We start from the raw sequence: 24,216 nt of genomic DNA on the forward strand, positions 1-24,216 counted from the left end.
GGTACAAAAAGCACTTAGTATATTTTTTTCATTCACTTTGTAAATGTTAGTCCCTTTTATTATGAAGTTAGTCTTAATTTTTTGTGACTGAATACTTAATTTACATAGTTATGTGAATTATGTGACTACAAGTTATTTTCATGGTATTAACAGTAATATTAAATAAGTTTTTCATATAAAATTTCAGACTTGTACTGGATAGTTTTAGTTTCAGGTGGATCACAAAAATGGTCTTGGGCATGTTTGGGTAGGTGGATTAGGTGGATTATTTTCTCGCTTATATCTGTGTTTCTGCGACCCCTTTTCCAAAACCCTTGGGGCCATTTGTGTTTCAGAATTCAGATTTTTTGGCGGGAGTGGGATTTACAAAGTTAACATACAACATAAACATCTCTAGTGGTGTCCAGTACAGCACTGCTTAGTCAAATATGTTATTTCTATAGCAAAACATATGAATAATTGTAAATGGGACAAATGGAGACTATGAATTGCCTTTCTGACATTTCAGGTCATGTTTCACTGCTAAGTATATAATGGAAAAACTTGTTTTCAGAGTGTTTTAGGTACAAGATTCTGGACCTACATTATGCAGATAACAGATTGTGAACCTTTTATATTTTTGGAAATACCTACTTACCATGATTGCACTCTGACTCAGGAAAAGCTCTAGACCCCAAGCCAGTGGAATGATTAAAGGTTTTCTAAGCCAGATTCTTTTTTTGTTTGTTTTTGTTTTTGTTTCCCCTGTGAGTCTTTTACAACTGTCCAAAGAAAGAAATGACTTAATTTTTTTTGAATCTTTGTAGCATTGACATCTTATTTAATACTACGAACAAGCCTAATAATTTATTAAAAAAATTTTTTTTGTAAGTGAGAAGGTTGAGGCTTATGTGAGTTGGGTAACTTCCACATTTACACATTAAGTGATTAAGTGGTATTTGTGAATTTACAGTTGATGAGATACTACAGATTAAAGGCCATCTTATTCCTTACTGTTTCATAGCATTTTTTTAACCTTTCTTGATCCCCTTTGGTTTACATTAAAAAAAATGATCATGTTCTCTTTTTAAGGTTATTTGACATTTTAAAATAGATGGTTCCCTTCAGAATGTGAAATTATATATAGTATAATATTGAAAATGCCTTTTGAGATTATAGTTACCTTTCTCTTTGAGGATAGCTGACTTATATCAAGACTAAGAAGTAACTCTGCCTGGACCATTTAATGAACATTTGATGGTCAGTTCTACCACAGTCTCCTATCTCTTTTTTTCCCTTCCTCTCAGTTATTTCCTTCAAAAGACTCAACCAATGAAACTTATTTCATTGGTTCAGAAAATGTATTAATTTTAGGAGAAACCTTTTTTGGATCATTAGGTATTTCTGATGTTGGCATCTTATGTCTTTTTTTCCCTGCCCTTCTTTTTCCTCTTTAGGCGAAGGCATGCGATCCACAGTAGTGACTCTACTTCATCTTCCTCTTCTGAAGATGAACAGCACTTTGAGAGGCGAAGGAAAAGGAGCCGTAATAGAGCTATCAACAGGTAAGTGCCACATCGATGTCTTTTAAAACTTCCAGCTTTTTTTAATGTGGCGAGAAAGTTGAATAATTTGGAAATAGGTACAGCTTAGCTGTTTAAAAAAATTCCACAACAGGTTAATATATAAAACAAGAATGCTGTCTTGTTTGAAATATATACAGTTGCAACTAATAACAGGTTAGAATATATGTTTGTTTATACACCATTATATAGCTCAAAATGGTAAACACTGATTTCAGGAAATAAAATTTTTTCTGTATTCTTTTTTATAATAATAGTGCATTCTTATTGTAGAACTCTTAAGGAAAATTGAAGGGTTTACTTATAACTCAAGTTCACATACACTAATCAACCGATTTGATTCTCACAATAATTATGTGAAGTTGGTAGGGCAAGGATTATTTCCATTTTATAGGTGTGGGTGGGTGCATGAAAAATGCAGTGCTAAGATTCTAATACTATAATAATCTTAGAGTAGAACACAAATCTTGACAAAGCAGTTGGAATATAATAATTGAAGGAGTATGCAAACCATTTGTTCTTTGAATTCTAAGCTCTGGTTTTTTTTTATCACATTAACGGTAGCCACTAGCCACATGTGGCTGTTAAGCACTTGAAATGTAGCTAGTCTCAACTGAGATATACTTAAATTTTTATAAAAAATACACTCTTGGATTTCAAAGACTTAGTACAAAAAAAAATGTAAAGTAGCTCAATTTTTAAAATATTAATTTTGTATATTGAAATGTTAATATAGTATTTTGGATATATTGGGTTAAATAAATTATTAAATTTTTAATTTTTTTCTTTGTTTAGTGTGACTAATAGAAAATTTTAAATTACATTTTTGGCTTTCTGTTGAACAGCAACAAGGTAAACTATTCAAAAGCTGTATACCTAGACTACTTGGATTTTTATTTGCTTTCATAGAAATATGCATCTGATCCTGTGGATTTCGTATTATGCAGTTGTATTTCTGTTAAGAATTATTTAAGGAATACCTTTTTAAAAGCCGCAATTGAAAACTTGTCCATCTTAAATTTCACAATATACATTCCTCATGGAGTTTGGAGTTAGCAAGAATTGTCCCTTGTGGTGAGCATGGTGCTTTTTACTTGTGTTCAGTTGCAGCAGTCCTTCTTCGCTTAGGCATTCTGGTGCAAGTATCAACCTCTAACAAACAGTTTTCATTTTCCATGGATAAAGCAAGCAGGTTCCTCTAGGCATATTCTTTGTAAGATACCATAACTGTTTTGAAAGTAGTTAGGAAAGTAGTAATCTGTTCTTGCTTGAGAGTATTGTTGTGGATCCAAATGCTGGTGGATTATATGAATGTTTTGTTGAGAGGTATTATAGCAGAGCTGTTGGAGATACACAACTTGGGTTTGATTCCTTGATCTACCAGTCACTAGTGTGACCTTGGGCATCTTAGTTTACCTTTTCTGTATCTCGGTTTTCTTTTAAATAGAGGAAATAGTAACACCTTCACAAGACTGTTGTGAAGGTTTAATGAATTAATACATCTTAAGCACTTAAAACTAAAACAGTATCTGGTAAATGGTAAACACTCCATATATGTTAGGATTGATCATTATAATGTATATTGCTGCTGTCTAAATTTTCAACTGAATTATTTTATAGTGCTACAGCATCTTGAAAACTGGTATTTTCATTCAACTGTATAACTTTAATAATAAAACTTTCGGTAGAACTATTTTTAACAGTTAAGTTCCCAACCTATATGGAAAATGAGGAAATTGAAATTTCGAGATCGTTCCAGTTGAATTTTTTTTTTTTTTAATTTTTAAGAAAAATGCCCTTATTTTAACAAGGCATTTGGGAGTGAAGGGTGAGTTGATAGTTTTGGTTTTTAAAAATTTTTTTAAATAGGTGCCTCCCACTAAATTTTCGGAAGGATGAATTAAAAGGAATTTATAAAGATCGAATGAAAATTGGAGCAAGCCTTGCTGATGTTGATCCAATGCAACTAGATTCTTCAGTGAGTACTGTCTTGAAATCTATGTTTGAACTATAATAGCATTCTTCATTTTAGTTTAAATAAGAAACCTTTTTTTTTTTATCAAAAACTAATTTTTATAGACTTTTCTTTTTTATTTTAAATCTTCAGGCCACAGCTAAGATACTGTACTCAGTTGACTGTATGTGGGTTGGGTATAGTTTGGGGATGGAGTGACATTTTAATTTTGACTTCAAATAAAAACGTCAGTGTTTCCCTCTCATTATCAGGTACGATTCGATAGTGTTGGTGGCCTGTCTAATCATATTGCAGCTCTAAAAGAGATGGTGGTGTTTCCATTACTTTATCCAGAAGTCTTTGAAAAATTCAAAATTCAACCTCCAAGGTAATTTAATTATACATTTTATTGTAGCCAAAATCTGTGATGTGCTGCTATTGTCTAAAAAGATAATGCTTCTCTGTTGAAATTTTCCAGGCCTACAGTCATTTGTACATTTTTCCTGCAAGGTCCTGAGTGCTTTGAATATTTTTACTTTCTTAATGTTTAACATAAAAATGATTTGAAAATTGATTCTCCATGAAAAAAAAAAGATTCCCCATGGTTTTTCATATATTTAGTTAAATTCCTCCCATACATACTCTACTTTTTTCTTTCATTTTTAAAACTTGTATCAAAGTAATATATGTATTTAATTTTAAAAATCAAATAGTATCATAAGTCTTTAAAAAGTAGTCCCTCCTCTACTCTTCTCCATTTCAATTCCCACTTTCCAGAGCCAACTACTTTCAACTCCTTTAGCCATACGTATGGTTATACTATAATTTTCTGTGTTTCTATTTTAGACACAAGCCATAAACTTCTAACTATGGACAGTGACTATTTGGATCTTTTACTTTTCCCACCTTCCACATACGTGTTTTCCCTTCCTTATGTGTTTCCAATATTTCATTTATACATATATAAAATCATTGAATGCATTTTCAGTGTTTGCATTATGACTATGGAAATATTTCTTAGCTGAGCCATATATAGTATATTATGACTATATGCCTCTCTTTTACAACTCTCCTGTTCCCCCTCAGCTTTAATACTTCCCTGTTTTGGGGTTTGTTTTTTGTTTTAGTTTTTTTTCGTTTTTTATATTCTTATCAATTCATCCACAGAGTCTTCATTAGAGTTATAAAAACCTCTCTTCAGTGTATTTGAACATATCAAGTCATCTTTTAGCTCCTTAATTTTTTTAGGCACATCTTCCTGGAACTTTTGTTCTCCCGTTTCCATCTGGACTGATTACTTTTAGTCTTCTCCCACCCCCACATTCAAGTTGAAGAAAACTTTTAATAAGACAGCCTTGTTTTTTTGTTACTCTTAGTCTTGTAGCACAACTAAGTCTTGGGACTTCCCATCACAGTCGGCATGGGATTTCCTGTTTCTTTCAGTGCTGGGTTCAACTATGACCTTGATTTATAGCTGTGTTTTGATGGGGCACATTCTAGGAATGTCCTGAGAAAAAGAATATGTGGGAGATTATTTTTATTTTCTTTTTGAGAACAGTCATGTAATCTCATACTCTCTTGTTATATCTTTTCCCCCTCCCCTCTTTATTGTGCTATACTTTTACAATCTGGAAACGTCTGATTTCTGGGAAAGTTTTTTTTTTAATCACTTTTTTGGTAATTTTTCCACTTTAATTTTTCCTCTTACCTCAATTCATGTCGATTGAATATTAGACTTTCTAGGCTAATCTATTTCTCTTGTTTTGATCTCAGTGTTACAACTTTTCCTTAAATATCTAGTAATTCTTGGGTTTCTAATATTTAAGAGCAAAGCATATTTTTAAAGGTCACTAATAGGGCTTGTTAACCTGTAGTCCTTGCCTTAGGGTAATGGTGGTTCTCAAAGTCAGTATCTAGGGATATTTTCTCCCAGACGGAAATCTAGTCTTCTATATGAAGCTTATGAGCCTGCCTATCAGCATTTTAGCAGTAGATCTGAGCAAGGGTTAGTCTCCACCATTAAGTATGGAGTTTTTAATTTAATTCCTGCAGCATCTCATTTTGTCCTTTATCAGAAAGTAAATCATCCAGGCACGTTGCCTACACAGGGTAGCAGAAGGTGTCAGGATGGTGTCACTGTTCTTTAATAATGTTTTACTCCATCCTACTCTTTGCAACCCAAACTTTCATATCTGCCTTGAGATATATATTACCTCTAAATCCTGAGAGGGGTTTTGCAAAGTAGCGTTCTTTTTGTGGGGGGCTTCTGTATTTTAGATTTTAGCTTTTTCAGGTCTGCCAAAGTCATCTCATTCTAACTTGTAAAGTTTTATTGAAATATCTCAAGTGCTATCTCATTTTTTTGTTTACTTTGTTTTATGCACTTTAGTGAAATTAAAAGGGAGAGCACAGATGAAACCATGGATTCAATCTGTCATGTTTAACTGAAAGTCCACTCTTGAACTTTTTTCATATCACCATAGTTTTTTATTCTCTTCCTTTTTCTTCTCTTTTTTTATACCTTAACTCATTTTTAAACCCTAATCTCTGATTCCCTTTTCCTAATACAACTTTTCTCCCTGAATCACCTATGGAAACATTGATTTGAGTAAACTTTTTAAATTAGTAAGCTTTTACATTATAAAAGTATGTATGATAAAACAATTACAGTTAGATGTTGGTAAATTAAAAATTTTAAAATATATTTTTCAGTTACAGTTGACATACTAGTTTTAGGTGTACAATTGAATACTACCCAACCATAAATTTTTTTTAAGTCAAAAAGATATTAATGTTAAATAATAGCATTTATTTCTTATAGAAAATATTGGAAGTACCTAAAATAATGTAGTGAAATTAGAAACAAACTTCCATGAATTATTTTTCTTTATTTCTTTTTCCTTACAATATACATTTACCTCCATAAAAGTCAAATATATGATTCTGTAAACTTGCTGTTTTTATTTGTATGTTTTTTCCATTTTAATGGCTGAATAATGTTCCATTATGTGGCTGTATCACATTTTATTTGATTTAGCTCTTGCTGGCTGTTTGGTTTTCTCCTAACTTTTCATTATCACAAATGTCAATAGCATGAACATCTCATTGCTGCTTCTTGTGTGAATCCTTAGTTCCTTCTTTAAGATACAGTCTCACGAATAAGATTGTTGGCTTAATAGATTTTAACTCTTAAAATCTGTTTCTGCCTTGGCTATTGTACAATAAAATCACTGGTCATTCTATTTGTTTGTCTGATTATTTTCTTGCCAGTTGCTTTGTTTCTTTTACGTCTGCATTTGATTACTTTTTCTTCTTATTTTTTCTTTTATGTTTTATTAACTTTTAATAGATTTTTTTCCCATCACTTGTGATTTTTTTCCCTGCCATTGTTATTTTGTCACTTCTATTTTTCTGGGATTTTCCTTAAGTGTTTCTTTTCAAGAGCAGTTATTTAATGATCTGAAATCGATTATTTCATGTTACTTTAGTAGAACTTAATTCCTGACATGTTCTATTTCTATATCCTTTTTACATATATACTAAGAATTTTGCATATAGTCTATTTTCTGACAATTCTATCCTCAATGAATAACTGGAAATATTTGAAAAAGCTATCGGTCACCCTGTGACAGTGATGTCACAAAGGTTATTTTAAATTATTTACATTGTCTTACTTCCTACCATCCAACCACCATTATTTAAGCTCTCTCTTTTTTTTTTTACTTTCTCTGCTATTCGATCCCACATGTTTTCTTGAAAAACTTTTGATGTTCTGCTACTGAGGCTGAGACCAAAGATTGTAGATGAAGTCTGCTATTCTTTCCCCTGATATGTTGCAAAAGTAAACTCACGTCTTTTAAAATGTGACTTCTATGCAATTAAAGGTACTTCGATGAGCATAATGAATGAATAAAAGAAAATGTTTTAAATAAATGGTTTTATTTTCAATATTAATTTTGTAATATCAATATTCCCAAGTTTCAAGTTGTTCTTTATGGATTGAAATGCTATTTCAATTGTCCTACTTACTTTTTAATCATTAATTAAGTTCATTCACGAAATTAGTTTGTAATTTTGTTTAAATAATCTACTTTTGAATGTACTACTAAAATAATACTTATTCTTTTACAGAGGTTGTTTGTTTTACGGTCCACCCGGAACTGGAAAAACTCTGGTTGCTAGAGCACTTGCCAATGAGTGTAGCCAAGGGGCCAAGAGAGTAGCGTTTTTCATGAGGAAAGGTGCCGATTGTCTGAGTAAATGGGTAGGAGAGTCTGAAAGACAGCTACGATTGCTATTTGATCAGGTATGATATTAAAATTTACCTATCTAGATCTATAATCAGTATAGGTGTTAGTATATAAGGATTAGATAAAGCTTGCATTTAGTCACTTTTCACAGAAATAAACTCAGAAGAATTACACTAAATATATAATCTTCCTAGGTTATATTCCTTTGTATATCAAGATAACGCTGACCTATAGGGAGCAATTTTATAGTAAGAAGAGAAAGGAAAAATTAGTTGGATCTAAGTTCTTTGGAGTCTTTGGTCTTATACCTAGAGAGAGAGTAGTAGTGAGTTATGTCTCAGTATGAGATTGGTTCTGCCCTAGAGTGACTTTCAATTTCATAATCCCAGATTGTATTGACAGCACATTGTGAGATAATTTGTTCTGCTCTACTGAGGCATATTGCTGCAAATGCTTTTAAATCTCTTAATGGAACCCACTGAGATTTTTTAACTTTACTGAAAGAGTTGGTGGGTTTTTGTTTTGTTTTTAACTATGGCATCTTACTAAATGTTTTCCCATCCTGACATGGAGGGGAGGCTGTATCACTATCTTCTCTACTTTATCTTGTTTTGAGAGTTGGTCTTTAATAAATTTTTTTGGTGTCCCAATAACTGTAGCTATGTAAGATCTAAGTTAGGAAACCAGTAGAGTATGTATTTTGAATATTTCCAATTGAAAATGCAAATAAAATTAAACTATGTTATTTTAATTTAGCTTAAATCCTTAAAACATAGTTCTTAAATTTACATTTAGGTTTATAACATAAATTCTGTAAACAAGTTGGAAGGAAAATGGATTAAAATGGTTTACAGTAAGTTAGAGATTTGAAGTTTTTCATCATAACATGCAACCTCTGGACTACTTTCTAGGCTTATCAGATGCGCCCATCAATTATTTTCTTTGATGAAATCGATGGTCTGGCTCCAGTACGATCAAGCAGGCAAGATCAGATTCACAGGTAAAACTTTCTTGATGATACTTCTGCCTTTTTTCCTATATTCTGAGCTGTATTGATATTGCATGAGGGATAGAATGGTTAGTTACATGGCGAAAGAAACTTGACAAACTAGTAGTTGCCATTTTTGGTAGTAGAACCCCAATATATAGTAGAAAAGAAAAAGTGAACCTCTTTTGGATGGCAGGGTGTTCTCAAGCACAGTATTAAAATACTGGTTACAGATTCAACTCCTGATACAAACTTAGATACTCACCAGCCAGTGAGGCAAGGCAATGAAATGAGTGAGGTAGGCCAATCAATGGTTAAGAGTGGGGCCGTGGTGGGGAATGTGGCTGAGTGTTCATTTATAAGAGCGTAGTCAGTTGTTTTTAACTCTATTTTATTATCGAGGTGCAGGAGCTGACCCAGACTTGAAAAGTAAATTTTATCTTTTTAAAATTTTATATTCATATTTTTGTGTTAAATTTTTTTAAAATGTTGCCAACTAATTCAAATGCTTTTAAAATACTGCTTGAGCTAAACTAGTAAGTACTAGTGCATTAGTACTAGTTTAATATTCTCATACTAGCCCAACTTCATTTCCAGGGTGGGAAAATTAAATCGCCCTGTATGATAAGCTGCTTACTCAAGGGAGCACTTTTCTTTAGGATCACTGCCACAAGTTGAATCTACATTACTTTTAGTCCCAGTTCATCTTCAGTTTTTCAGAGCTTCTTTTCAGATGGTCTCATGAATTATCTGTAACTGCTTAATTTGGAATACCCTAAAGCAAATGTTTGCATGCCTCCATATATCCCAGTACTGTTTCTTATCGAAGATGATATAAAAAAGGAGCAAGGCATAATGTGAGTGATAAGTAGGTTTTGACTTCCCTAACACCTGACAATATTTACTATATTCTGGTGGCCTTCTTTGATTTGATGCTATATATACAATTTCATTTGTTGCTCTGAGTAGTAAATTAAAATGTTAAGTACTATGGTAAAAATAGTTTCATCTGTACATATCTTACCAGTAATCATACAGACTTTTTTAATATGACACATTTTATTATCAGCCATACTGTACTCATTGTGTTAATAGGGAGAAACATGTTTAAAATACTGACATCACTTTTCAATTAAGTACTTACTGTATTTTGGAACAATTCTAAAGGGATTAGAATAATTTTAGCAAGCATACGACGTCTCATATATATTATATATATTTTTAAGAGAAATTTGGTGGACAAGGAGTTAAATTGATGCAATAGAAAATAAGATTTTTAGCCTAGGATAAAGAGGATGCAAATATAAAATAAAGTAAAACTAAAATCTATACTTTGAATTAAAAATATCATTATCAATTCATGATGAGTTTTCTTATTTTTAGAGAAAAGATAATTCCTAGCTTAGGGCACTAAAACGGTCTAGAAGCAGTCACAATCCAGTAGCAGTTCGTACCCCTAGTGCCCAGCAGTGGTCTCTAAATACTAGGACTCTTAGTGGAGATTATGGATTGCAGGACTGAGGCAGGAAATAAACAAGACAAGCTTGAAACATCTTGTAATGCCTAGAAGCAAGGAAGCAATCGAAGATCACTGAGTTCGTATCAGAATGACATAGGAGCCAATTCTGAAGTTTTCATTGGCCAAAGTGGAACAATTTAAACATCAAAAATAATGACTGCAGTAGATTGAAATGCATCAAATAACATTTTAAAAGTCAGTTTTTAATTTTTTTTTAAAAAAAGTTTAATTAGTTGCTAAGACAGTGAATCATTACTCTTAAAAAGTGATAAAGAGAATGAATTAAACATTTCTTTTTCCTGTCTTATTATTCAGGTCATGATCTGAGGTAATTTCATAGGTGATGAAGTAATGTTCTTTATTGAAAAATCACAGTTGATAAATGCAAAGGAAATTATTGAATTAGAAAATCAGAATTTTGTTACCTTTATGAAAAAGTGAATCTACACCTGTGGTTTTCAACTGAGAGTGATTTTGCCCCACAGGGGACAAATGTCTGGAGACATTTGTGAATGTCATTGTGGGATAGGGAGGGGAGCGCTACTGGCATCTAGTGGGTGAAGACTAGGGATGCTGTTAAACATACTAGAATGCATAGGACAGCTCTCCACCACAAGTTACCTGACCTAAAATGTCAGTTGTGCCAAGGTTGAGAAACACTGATCTAAGCAATAAGCAGCAGCTGTTAAAATGGTAGGATATAAAGGTTGATACTGAAGTTTACAGTGAATAGAGTAAGCTGACACCTCACTTAAACATAACCCACTGACCTTAACTGAGAAACTATTATTATATGCCTCCTGAGGAGTACAGTGAGAAGTACATGGTATCTTCCTGTGAAATATGCTGTCCCAAGTAGTTTAACTGACATCTGTTAAGCTTCTAGATCTAATTACCAGTTTATAGGAAATACAAATGATAGAGGACAAGTTAAATGATCCTATCAGTAAGCTATCAGCCCAGTCCACAAGGTAAGAAGAAAATTCGACAAAACAAAAGACTCAGTTTCTTCAACAAATAGATGGCATGGAGGAAGAAAAAAAGTGAAGGAGTGTCATGGGGACTATTATGGATTTGAGGGACATTTGACCAAGTGTAGTGTGTGAATCTTGGCTTGAACAAATCAAATGTAAAAAGATATTTTGAGAAAATCAGGGAAAATTGGGTGTTAGGTGACATTAAGGAATTACTGTTTACATTGGTGTCATAGTATTGCGAGAGTTTTTAAAGTCTATCTCAAATTCATACATGAACTACTTAACATGAGATATTTATGGGTTAAATGATGTTGGAGGTTGTTTTGTTTTTTAAAGCTATCGGGTGAAGACATAAAAGGAATATATTGTCAGTTGTTGAAACTGGTGATAAAAATATGGAGATCAGGTGTAGGGCCAGGCCACCCTGAACAAGCCCAATCACGTCTGATCTCAGAAACTAAGCAGAGTCGGGCCTGATTAGTACTTGGATGGGAGACCACCTAGGAAGACAAGGTGCTGTAGGTGTACAAAATGAAAAATAAGGGATTGTAAGATGACAAGGTCCTTTGCAATCTGTGAGGTCAACCAAGGGTTGCCTTGCCTAAAAAAAATAAATGTGGAGATCATTTTACTAATCTTTCTCCATAATCAAAAGTTTAAAATGTAATTAAAATCCTATGTTTTTATGCTCAATGTGTATTCCATTTTATTTTGGGGTCCTTTGATAATGTGTATGAAATGGACCATTTTATAATTTTTAGATACTGTTTGTTTACCTGGTACTTATTAGGGTTTTGTGGGTTTTTATGTTGTATCTTGTTTGGGAACTCTGAAGTTCCTATGAGAAATGATGCTTTATGAAATAACTTTCAGGATTCATTTGTGTCATTCTAAAGACTTTCTGTGTTTTCTATTGATTTTAATCTCCACATGCCATTTAGTATGTTATTTTACAGACTTAAAAAAAAAATCTGTTGAAGTAGTAGATGCTCTCAGAAAATTTGTTCACATTTAATGTATTAACTCTTACCAAAAGAAGAAATGATAGATTTAACATCTAATTGGTTAATCTCTCTTCTCTTATTTTTAAATTTAGTTCTATTGTTTCCACCCTGTTAGCTCTTATGGATGGATTGGACAGCAGAGGAGAAATTGTAGTCATTGGTGCTACCAACAGGCTGGATTCCATTGATCCTGCTTTACGAAGGCCTGGTCGCTTTGACAGAGAATTCCTTTTCAGCTTACCTGATAAAGATGTAAGAATTTAACATCACTAAATTTTGACAAAATGTGTTGCCTTTATCATGAGCAATCCTTGGTACAGTGAAAATTTGAAGATTGAGTTTTGTATGTTCTGAAGCAAAGCTATATGATTAATATTCAAAAATGTGTGTATGTGTTTTTAGGGAGTTATTACTTTATTTAAAGACGAGAACTCAGATAATTTATTATTATTATTTTTTAAATAATACCTCCCTAAAAATACTCTTAAAATTCTTTCAGTTTGAGTGCAGCCTTTGGATGTTAATCACACAACTTTATTTTGCTTCAGAACCCATGGCCTAATGAGCAGTCAATCCTTAGCTAATTTATTAGCCTTGGCTTTTTCGTGGGTACCACTGTGTTATTTTAAAGCCACTTAATCTTTTGATTACCAAGCAAGAAAACATGAGTAGATCTAGCAGTACTCATAAAAACATTTCTTAGTATGCACCAGCATGAACAATAGTTCAGTAGTTATTTAATTTCTCTCATTCATATTTGTGATGAATGGAACTAGAGTACTATAAATGTAAATCTGTTTAACATAGATTCCTTAAATTTTAAAAAACACTTTCATATTTCTATTAATTTAGGTATTGATAGCTAACATTTTAGACAATTAAAAGTTTTAAATTGTTCTGAAGCAAAATTGAAATTATCCTAATCCGAATAGCTCTTTATTATTATGGATGTAAAAAATTGTTTTTCTTTGTAGGCTCGAAAAGAAATTCTAAAGATTCACACAAGGGATTGGAATCCAAAACCACTAGACCTATTTCTAGAAGAACTAGCAGAAAATTGTGTTGGTAAACATTGCTTTTTAAGCATTAAAAGAAATATATGCATTCAAAGATGGAAGAAAGTTGTAGTCTTGCAAGGTTATGTTTAAAGAAATATGAGGTTATATTTGTTTCTCATCCGTTATTTGTGACATGTTTTCTTTCTACGAAGTCCCAGATGTTAAATAGAGATATTCAAATTGGCTATTGGGGAATTTTTTTAAATTAATTAATTTTTTTGTGGTGACATTGGTTAACAAAATTCAGTAAGTTTTAGCTATACATTTTAACAATAAAGCATATATATATATTTACATTGTGTGTTCACCTCCCATAGTTTGATTTCTTTCTGTCACCACATATTTGACCCCTTTACCCCATCTATCTCTTTCATCCCTTGTGTTGGGGAATTTTAGAGCAAAGTAGACAATAATAATACTAGTAATCTGCTGACTGTTTACGTTTTTCTGGTCATTCTGTTAAGCATTCTACATATGTTATTTCAGGTAATTCTCACATCAGTCCGGTGAAGTAGGTAATACCTCCATTTTATACAGATGTAGAAATGGCTGGCAGACCATAAATGATTCTCTAAAGATCACACATCTAATAAATGACAAACTGGAATTTGAACCTTGTCTGATCTCAAAACTCTTGCTTTTGACCCCTAAGCTATATTAGTGTTTGCATATTTCACTCAAAAGTTGGCTTGTTGATGGTTATCACCACTGAATAAGTTTACTAGGTAAATGAGGAATTTTATCCTTGTTACTCCTAAATATTTTCTACCATATTGTTAGGCTAAGTTTTCATTTTAACCATGGCCATACTCTAATAAGTGGTGGTTTACTTTTTTTTTTTTCTTTTGGTTGCCTTGGATAGGATACTGTGGTGCAGATATTAAGTCAATATGCTCTGAGGCCGCTTTATGTGCTCTGCGTCGACGCTACCCACAGATCTATACTACTAGTGAGAAACTACAGTTGGATCTCTCTTCAATTAATATCTCAGCTAAGGATTTTGAGGTAGCTATGCAAAAGATGATACCAGCCTCCCAGAGAGCTGTGACATCACCTGGGCAGGCGCTGTCCACCATTGTGAAACCACTCCTGCAAAGCACTGTTCTCAAGATCTTAGAAGCCCTGCAGAAAGTATTTCCACACGCGGAAGTCAGAACACATAAAGCATTAGACTCAGGTATGAAATGACTGACCATTTAAAGTTAGTTTTCATAGTTAGTAGAGCTAAATGTTTTATATGTTCCAGAAATGTTGCTTTATACAGAACCTCTTGAAAAGAATTTGGTCATGCTTTGCTTGAGTATTTGAAAGAAATTTACTTCATTAATTTCCCTTAACTTAATCTCTTTTAAGTTTGGAATGTGTTTTTACCTCTATATCGGTCTTTGTATAACATTGATTTGTTCGGCATCATTTTATTATAACATTGATGAGATGTTGTAGGACCTTAACTCATGTTTATATCAATTAGCTTGTGGTATAATTGGTTTCTTTATACATCTTTTTGCTTAAAGTTGTAGGACCTATTGACAATGTTGAGTACTTATTGTACTTGTTATTCAAATCTATACGAATATTTTTGATTCTCTAAAAAATTATTAAAGTATACTGACTTGCTAATTGAAACATTCATAAAATTTGCTTTGCATCCAGAAAAGTTACTAATGTACAATTTTTTGTTTTATAGATATTTCTTGTCCTCTGCTAGAAAGTGACTTGGCATACAGTGATGATGATGTTCCATCAGTACATGAAAATGGGCTTTCTCAAAATTCCTTTAATAAAGCAAAAGAAAATTTTAATTTTCTTCATTTGAATAGGTACATTTCCCTTGTAAATGAATATATTTTTTGGTGTGTAAATTCCCTAAAACTGAATGAGATGGTGGTTGAAAAGATATAAGATGTCAACTAATCTGCTTTTTTTGAGTTAAAATATCAAAAAATCTTTTGTTGTTGCAGTTGTCACTATAGTAGAAATTGCACTACATAAAGTATTCTTAAAAATCTGGAAGTTAATTGTTTCCAAAAACCATGTGAGCCATGCTGTTATGATTGGCCAACCATGTATTCAAAATTTTTGACTTATGTAAGTTTATAATTGGTAATTTGGGAGAAAAATTTAAACTTTTGTTTTTTTTCCCTAAAACACAGCTTATTACTCCTTTTTTTCAGAAATGCTTGTTATCAACCTATGTCTTTTCGACCAAGAATATTGATTGTAGGAGAACCAGGATTTGGGCAAGGTTCTCATTTGGCACCAGCTGTCATCCATGCTTTGGAAAAATTTGCAGTATATACATTAGACATTCCTGTTCTTTTTGGAGTCAGTGCTACATCTCCTGAAGAAACGTGTGCCCAGGTAATTCCTTGTTACCCAGACAAATAGCTGTAAGACAAAGCAGTCTTCCAGAGTCAAAATCTGGAATTGCCTCATTCTTTTTGCACTGTTTTGTCTCTGATTTGTAACTTTAGGTTTATGAAATAAAACTATGCATAATTGCTTAGTCATTAAAAGGATTTAAATCTCATTTCCACCACTTAATATCTAAGTGACCTTAGAAAATTGTTAGATCTCTTTACCTCATTTTCTTCACTTACAAAAAGGAGATGATAGTAGTTATTTACCTTGTATGGCTGTTGAGAATTAAATTAGTAAAGTATTTAAACCAGGATTGCTAAATAGTGAGTATTCAGAAACTGCTGCTTCTGTTTTTTGCTATTTTTATATTTTGATTTTTTAATGTAAAAGTATTTACACTTATATTTTTATATTTAACCTTGGTTACAACAGAAAAGTCTTCTAGAATTTTTGAGATATTTCCTAATTGCTTTAAGCAATTATGTTTTTCTAAAAATGAGACTTAGAAAACATTTAAAAACAAAATTGTGGGACTGGGGGAAGCGTTTTAAAAACTTGAGAGTTTTATATGATAAAACTGGGAAGTCAAACATTATTGTAGACTGATAAAGCTAGCATTACTGATGTGTTGGCTCTCTAACTGAATGTAATTTTTTTTCTCTCTATTAGATGATTCGTGAGGCTAAGAGAACAGCACCAAGCATCGTGTATGTTCCTCATATCCACTTGTGGTGGGAAATAGTCGGTCCAACACTTAAAGCCACATTTACCACGTTATTACAGAATATTCCTTCATTTGCTCCAGTTTTACTACTTGCAACTTCTGATAAACCTCATTCTGCTCTGCCAGAAGAGGTAATTTGTGTGTTGGGGGGATGGGGGGTAGGCAGGGGAAATCATTATACTTCAAAGAGGAAGTTGTTTGTACCAAAGTGTAATAGCTTATTGTAAAAATTCCAAGTGCCACAGAAGTGAATGAAATGATAAGGAAAAGTTTTCTTATCAAGTACCATTGTTAACTATTTGGTATATGTGCTTGTTAGGCAGAGTGGTGTGCATAGATGTAGATATGTATAGTAAGGTTACGTTACAAATTTTTCTTACAAAATAATATAAATTATGTGACATAATATTTTAGTTTCCTTTGTATATCTTTTATATTCTTCAATACATAAGTTTCATTCCTTTAAGAGTGGTGTGGCTTTTTCCATTGTTTTGATTTTTCTTAATTTATTTACCCAAATCCTTATTTATAGATATTTTGGTTATTTCCTAGTTTTTTTCTTTTGAACTGCTACAGTGACCATCCTTGGATTTTAATTTTTATGAGTATTACTGTGTGGTTTCTAGTATCCATTCCTAGAAGTGGAATAACTGTAGCTTAGTTAAAGAGTATGCACATTTAAAATTTTTGATAGTACCAAGTTATTGTCCTTCAAGTTTGTGCCAGTTTAGACAGCTGCTAATGATAAACAAAAGTTCATGCTACGTACGAAGTACTCCTCTCCTAGGTAGTTGCCTGGCATGGTCCTTTATTTTCTTCAGGTCTCTGCTCAGATATCGCCTCAGAGGGGCCTTCCTGATTGGTTTCTCAATTATAGCAACAGCTCCTCTGCCCAACGCTCTCTATTCTCTTACTCTGCTTTGTTTTTATCACTACCTGCCATTATATATTAATTTGTATGACAGTCTCTTCTAGCAGGATATAAAGAACATGAAGTCAGGGACTTCTTTTTCTACCTCTCTATTCCCGGAGTACATAATAAGCATATTGTGAGCTTCTGTGTGTTTTTCTTTATGAATTAATAAGTTTTTCCATACCTTTGGAAAAATTGATTTGTAGTTTTAGGACAGTTGTAGGAAGGTAAATTCAAATATTTTATTAAAAACCTTTATTGAGTACTTATTCTGTGCCAGGCATGGTTCTGGGCACTGGGAATATAGCAATGAACAGTATAGATAAGAATTTGTATCTTCCTAGGGCTTATATTTTAGTTGAGGGGAGACAAACAAAAATAAATATGTAATACTAACTTATTGCTATGGAGAAAACTTTAGTGCCAGAAGAGTCTGAAGGGTCACAGTCACATTGTTAAATAGGCTACATGAGGCCTCACTAAGAAGATGACGTTTGAGCAAAGACCTGAAAAATGTAAAGTATTGATTGATTCATTTGAATATCTAAGGGACAAAGTTTCCTGGCAGAGGAAAAGCAAGTGCAAAGACTATGAAGAAAGGAAAAAAAGTATGTTTAGTGTGTTGGAAAAATAGCAAGGCCAGGTGGTTGGCTAGAGCAGGGTAAGTAAAGGGCGTAGTAGAAGGAAATGAGGTCAAGGAGTTATCAAAGGACCAGATCATGTCCCTGATGTCTCTCTTTTATTAGCTGATTGTGAATTATTCAACCAACAGTTGAATAAACTGGGAAATGAACATTAAGCACAGTAAGTCCTCTATTAACGTTGTCAGTAGGTTCAATGACTAAGTGAAACACCATATAATGAAACCGATTTTGCCATGAGCTTATTGATATAAACAGGGGTTAAGTTCCTGCAGCATCTCATCAGCATCATAAGAAAACACCATTATTTGAGGACCTGTATATATTACAGACTTAGGGTGGGAAGAGTCCTTAAAGTTTTTAGTTTAGTTAATCACCAAGTTCTGTACTCTCCTTTATAGCCTCTTCGTTATGTGAATATCCTATCTTTGTCAAAACACTCTCTTTGCTATTCAGTTTGTTAGCTCCAGCTCCTAAAAAATCAACTTTTTTGAGCAGCTTCCATTTCTTAATCTCCATTTGTTTCCCAGGTACTGTATAGAACCTGTCTAATCTGTCTTAATCATGACAACTCTTTGTATAATCAAATCGAATACTCTTTTATGTTCATTTCTATCTCTCCATTCTGTCCCAGGCTTATTCACACTAAACTCTTTTTCTATATGTTATATTCCTTGGGGTTATTAATACAATAGAAGTTTATTTCTTGCTCATTTAACAATACTAGGCAGGTGCCTAGATTGACAGACCTACCCTCCCCCATGCAGTCACTCAGACATTCGTGCCGAGATCTTTCTTGTTTTCATCACATGGCTTTCCAGGTTGCTTTCATTCCATCCAGCTAAAAGGAATGGCCCATTCATGGGCCTGATCTGAAAGTAATGTATATTATTTCTTTTTACATTATGTTGGCTAAAATTCAGTCACATAGCTCTCCCTAATTGCAAGGGAGACTAGGACATATGATATAGCAGTGTGCACAAAAAAAGAGAATGTGGACTGTGATAATAGTTGGCCTGCCATACATTACACATATTTTTAGTTTCTTCCAAATGCTAGTCCCTCTCCCGAATGTCTTTCCCTTTATAGTCCTTTGAAAGGCTGTACCCAGAATACATGAAGTATTCTAGCAGTGCTCTGATTAACAGAGTAAAGGAGAATTGTTGTTTGGTGGTCTCGTTATACCATTGGCTTACTGTCAGTTAAAACTTTGTTAATCATTTTAAAGTTTGAAACAAAGATAATGAATTGATACTCTTGGTAACAAGACAAGCTAGCTAAACTTTTCTTAATATGGATATAGGAAGGTTGAAAAACTAATTAGTTTAATATGGTATAACTTTATCAAGAATGTGGGAATTTGTACTTAAAAGGATTTTTTTGTTTTTTTTTTTCTTTTTGTTTTTTTTTTAAGTATAGCTTCTCTGTTTTCTTAGAGTAATATTTCCTAAGCATATAATTGTAAACTGGGTAAAGTATCCCAGTACCATACTGTAGAGTATGGTGGAGTGGGCACAGGACCAGAATTTGCTCATTTTAAAAAATTAATAATCTATATAGATGCAAATAAGCGAGTCTACTTTGAGCCTTACATAGTCTTTAGTGATTCAGTGATATGCCTGTAGCATTGGACTATAGTATTGCATGTACCATTATTTGCTACATTAAAGTTTATTCATCTCAAAACTTCAGAGTCCCTGTATGCATGAGCGTATAAGTCAAAAATGAGTGGACCCTAACAACTCAGAGCAGTATGGAAAAATGAGAAAGAATGTTATCAATAGATTAGAAACTTTAATGAATCCATGAAAGATAAAGCAGTGGGGATTACATTGATAAGGGTAACTACAGTTTAAAGGATGTGCATGAAAGGGCTGTTTGGAAAGATGAGTGATTTCTAGCTCTGGTCAGTGCTAGGAAGGAATCGAAAGAGCCTTTGGATAACTTTAGGGTAATTGGCTTTCTTCTGGCCATGCCAACAATAAGTAGTCAGCAGAATTGTTTGTCCTCAGATAGAGCAGTGAAGGTGGGCCCAAGGACTAGTGTGCAGAGCAGTGATTTATCTATGGCTGTTGATATCAGGATGAATGGGAAGCCCCTGTGCCCAGAAGACAAATGACAGGCACATTCATTTTCCACTATAGACTAGCTTCTTCCATAATCACTGGAAATAGAAGCTAGAATAAACAGAAAATCATCTGTGGACAGTCAGATTTCCAAGCAGAAATAAGATTATAAATAAGCATTTGCGGAAGGAAAACTCCATAATCATATCCATGCATCACCAACAGACTTTTGTGGAAAAGAACCAATTGGAGACATTTTAAGTTACTCCTCTCACATAAAAAAAAACCCCATAGGCCTGAAAAGGAGCAGACACAGATGAAGAGTGAATTAGCAAGGTGGAAGATCATGAGACCAGGAATGCTTACAGTATATAGTACAGAAGGACAAAGATTTGAAAAGTGAGGAAAAAGGTAAAGGAAATGGACAAGATAGATTCAGGTCTAACATCTATGTAATGAGATTTATAGGAGAAAAGAGAAGTGTAGAAGAGTCTTTAAATAGAACAGATCCTAGAATTCAAGAATACTATAAGTCTTCAGATTTGAAAGACCTAGATCCAACTTGATGGATATGAAAAGGCCCACATTTTTGGAGAGGATGTGGAGAAAAAGGAACCCTCGTACACTGCTGGTGGGACTGCAAATTGGTACAGCCACTATGGAAAACAGTATGGAGGTTCCTCAAAAAATGTAAGAACTGATCTACCATATGATCCAGCAATTTCTCTACTGGGTATTTACCCCAAAGACTTGAAAACTCATATCTAAAAAGATATTTGCACACTGATGTTCACAGCAGCATTATTCGTGGCGGCCTGGACATGGAAGCAACTGACATGTCCTATGATAGATGATTGGATAAAGAAGCTGTGGTACATATATACATTGGAACATCACTCAGCCATAAGAAGAGATGAAATACTTCCATTTGCGACAACATGGATGAACCTCGAGATAATCATGCTAAGCGAAATAAGCCAGACAGAAAAAGTTGAAAATCACATGATATCACTTACATGTGGGATATAAACCTAAAAACAGCAAACTAACAGGACAAATAAATAGACTCATGGACATGGACAATGGACAATGGACTAGTGGCTACTGGGGGGTGGTGGGAGAGGGAGGTAGATGGGGTAAAAGGTGTCAAATAAAAGGTGGTGACATTAAAGAATTAATAAACAAATAAAATCGCAAAAAAAAGGCCCACATCTAAATAAAATTTCAGAATGCCAAAACTACGGAGAAAATCTTCCAGAAGAAAAAACATTAGTAGGAAAGGCTGAAAATCAAATTGCTTTTACTTTTTCATTGGTAATACTGGCTCCTAAGGAGACAACTGAGCAATATTTTCAAAGATTCGAAGGAAAACAATTTTGGGCCTATAATTATTTTTGCCCAGTGAAGTTAGCATTTAGAGAACAAAATATATTTTCGAACATGCAATACCCAAGAAACTGTTGCCCATAAAGCCGTGACTGAAAGAATTATTAAAGAAGTACTTCTCTTGGATTTTTTATTTTGTGGAAGTGGCATGTAACAAACAGTGAGCAAAGAAAACAGTAAAACGTCACCAAATTATGATAGAAAAAAATTATAAAGGAATGCGAAACTAAATCTAAATTGGTCTTGGTCTGAACTTGAAATGGCAGGAGGACATGGTGAAGGAGACGATGGAAATAAAGCACATTGAGATTTTTTTCTGTTATGTAAATGTTTATTAACCTTAGAGTTTGATTGGAAAAGAAGCCTCGGATGTGTCTGTTAAAACGTAACAATAAAAGAATAGAAATATAACATAAAACTTTCAGGCCACCAGAAAAGGGAGGGGAAAGATACAAATTCCAATAGAAATCACAATAAAATAAGTAGATTCTTAAATTAATATGTAGAAAGAAGTCCTTGAATTTCCCAGAAATTTTTGAAAAAGCAGTTTCCAACCCATCAAACACTAAAATATACCACAGTTAGTAATTAAAACTCTGGAATTTGGGCCAGAATGGACAAATTAATGGAATATAGTTCATTAGTAGACTTTTGTATACATAGTAATTTAATAAATTAATTATCAAAAATAGAGACTGTTGAGATAATAGGGAAATGTTAATAATGTAATGTATTTAGAGGAGAACATTTTTATCTTGGAGCATGGAAGACTGCAAAGCAGACAATACAAAAGGTATGAATATAAACTTCTCTACATTAAAGTTATAAAAGTACACAAGTGTTATACAAGGAATAAACATTATTACCCTCTCATAATAGTACTGGGAAGAGTCTAGAGGTTTGTTTAGAAACATTCTTTTGCAATGTGTTTTGCCTTTATATTTTTTGGGGCAGCTTATATAGTTGGAGTTATATGGTACTTGTCCTTTTGTGAATGGCTTATTTCACTTAGCCTAACCTTTTCAAGGTTCATGTTGTAGCATATATTAGAATTTCATTCATTTTTAAGGATGAATAATATTGTATGTCTGTGTACCACATTTTGTTTATCCATTCATCTGGAGATGAGCCCTTTGATTGTCTCTACTTCTTGGCTATTGTGAATACTCCTGCTGTGATTATTGGTTTACAAGTATCTGCTTGAGTCTTTGTTTTCTGTTCTGTTGAATATATATATATACTGGGTTACATGGTAATCCTGTGTTTAACCTTTTGAGGAACCATCATACTGTTTTCTATGGTGAATGTTAACTGAATGTTAATGGCTGAACTATTTTACAGTCCTACCAGCACAAGGGTTTTAATTTCTCTACATCCTTACCAACACTTGTTCAATAATTCTTATTGAACAACCCACTCATTCTCATAGCTCTCTTTAGACTGAAAGTGAATTAATTGATCTTAACAAAATACTTTAAGTAAAATAATGCCATGTCAATTACCAGTCTTGAGTTTTAAAGAACATCCCATGTGTTTTAGTTTCTAATCTGTTGCATATATGGCTTTATACACAAATCCAGCATATGTAAAAAATTTAAAGATCATTTCTTTATAACAAACTTAGATTGTTATTAAAAATATATCTGTGCAACCTACTGTTGCATTGAATGATTGATACTTGTGTGTGTGTGATGCACTTATTTTCTTTTTTAAGGTACAAGAATTATTTATCCATGATTATGGAGAAATTTTCAACGTCCAGTTACCTAGTAAAGAAGAACGGACAAAATTTTTTGAAGATTTAATTCTAAAGCAAGCTGCTAAGCCTCCTATATCAAAAAAGAAAGCAGGTTAGTTACTCTATCAAAGTTAATATGCGATAATTTTGAGAAAGTGAGAATGAGATAGCAGTTAATGGCATTCCCATCTTCTTATAACACAAGCTCAAAACTTCAGTTGTAAGGTTGATAACTTCTGCTTAAAAATCTGTTCCCAGACGTGGTTCCATAGTGTAGCGTTTAGCACATCTGCTTTACACGCAGAAGGTTCTGGGTTTGTGCCCCTGTGGAGCCATGGTCCATGGTCTCCAGCCATGCCACCCTGAACAAGCCCAATGTCTGATCTCAGAAGCTAAGCAAGGTCGGATCTGGTTAGTATTTGGATGGGAGACCAGGTGCTATAGGCATAAATTTAAAAAAAAATCTGTTCCCCATTAAAATAGACTAAAGTTCTTAAAGCACACAAGGCCTTTCATAGTATAGCCCCAGCCTATGTGCACTTTGGTCTGGAATTCATAGTGTAGCCCAAATCTGTCTTTCCAAGCCCATTTTTGACACTTTTGTTCTCCCTCCTTCCCCCACCTCTATTCTTGCAAAGCACTCTATCTTTATACCATAGGCAACGTATAGCTGTCCTTTCATAATGTCGTTCGTACTTGCTGTCAGTAATGCTTCTCTCCTCATTCCCCACCTCTGCCTAAGGAAATCTTTGTTCTTTTAGTACAACTCATTTTTTCTTCCCTAACATATCTAGGCAAAACTAATTTTCTGTCTTAGACCCACTGTACTTTTTCATACTAATATGACATTACAATGTTGTTATAATTAGTCTTACTCCCTTAAAATAGTTTGCTAATTTATTGGGGCAGTACTCTCATATTCCTTTTTTGATCTTGAGTAGTCAATGCGTATCTAGTAAAACAAAATTAAACTTTTGTTATATTTGAAACATACCATAGTTTTTCATTAGTTCAAAATTAGTAGAGAAGACTTTTTCAATAGTTAGAATATTCTTGCTCTGGAAATAATGCATTT

General features: G+C 33.3%; 1 protein-coding gene across 2 annotated transcripts in view; it reads left to right on the forward strand.

Moving 5' to 3' along the window:
- ATAD2 (ATPase family, AAA domain containing 2) overlaps positions 1–24,216 on the forward strand; it is a 55,528-nt gene that overhangs the window by 21,564 nt on the left and 9,748 nt on the right. For both annotated transcript variants that reach the window (XM_006916575.3, XM_025050059.1), the window contains exons 9-20: positions 1,437–1,544; positions 3,432–3,540; positions 3,789–3,904; positions 7,648–7,822; positions 8,678–8,766; positions 12,347–12,506; positions 13,229–13,319; positions 14,175–14,489; positions 15,000–15,132; positions 15,487–15,673; positions 16,343–16,528; positions 23,118–23,253. In XM_006916575.3, coding sequence (XP_006916637.1) covers positions 1,437–1,544; positions 3,432–3,540; positions 3,789–3,904; positions 7,648–7,822; positions 8,678–8,766; positions 12,347–12,506; positions 13,229–13,319; positions 14,175–14,489; positions 15,000–15,132; positions 15,487–15,673; positions 16,343–16,528; positions 23,118–23,253 — 1,805 coding nt within the window. The remainder of the gene's footprint in view (positions 1–1,436; positions 1,545–3,431; positions 3,541–3,788; positions 3,905–7,647; positions 7,823–8,677; positions 8,767–12,346; positions 12,507–13,228; positions 13,320–14,174; positions 14,490–14,999; positions 15,133–15,486; positions 15,674–16,342; positions 16,529–23,117; positions 23,254–24,216) is intronic.

This window comes from Pteropus alecto, unplaced genomic scaffold (assembly GCF_000325575.1).
Source record: "Pteropus alecto unplaced genomic scaffold, ASM32557v1 scaffold164, whole genome shotgun sequence".
NCBI classification, from domain to species: domain Eukaryota; kingdom Metazoa; phylum Chordata; class Mammalia; order Chiroptera; family Pteropodidae; genus Pteropus; species Pteropus alecto.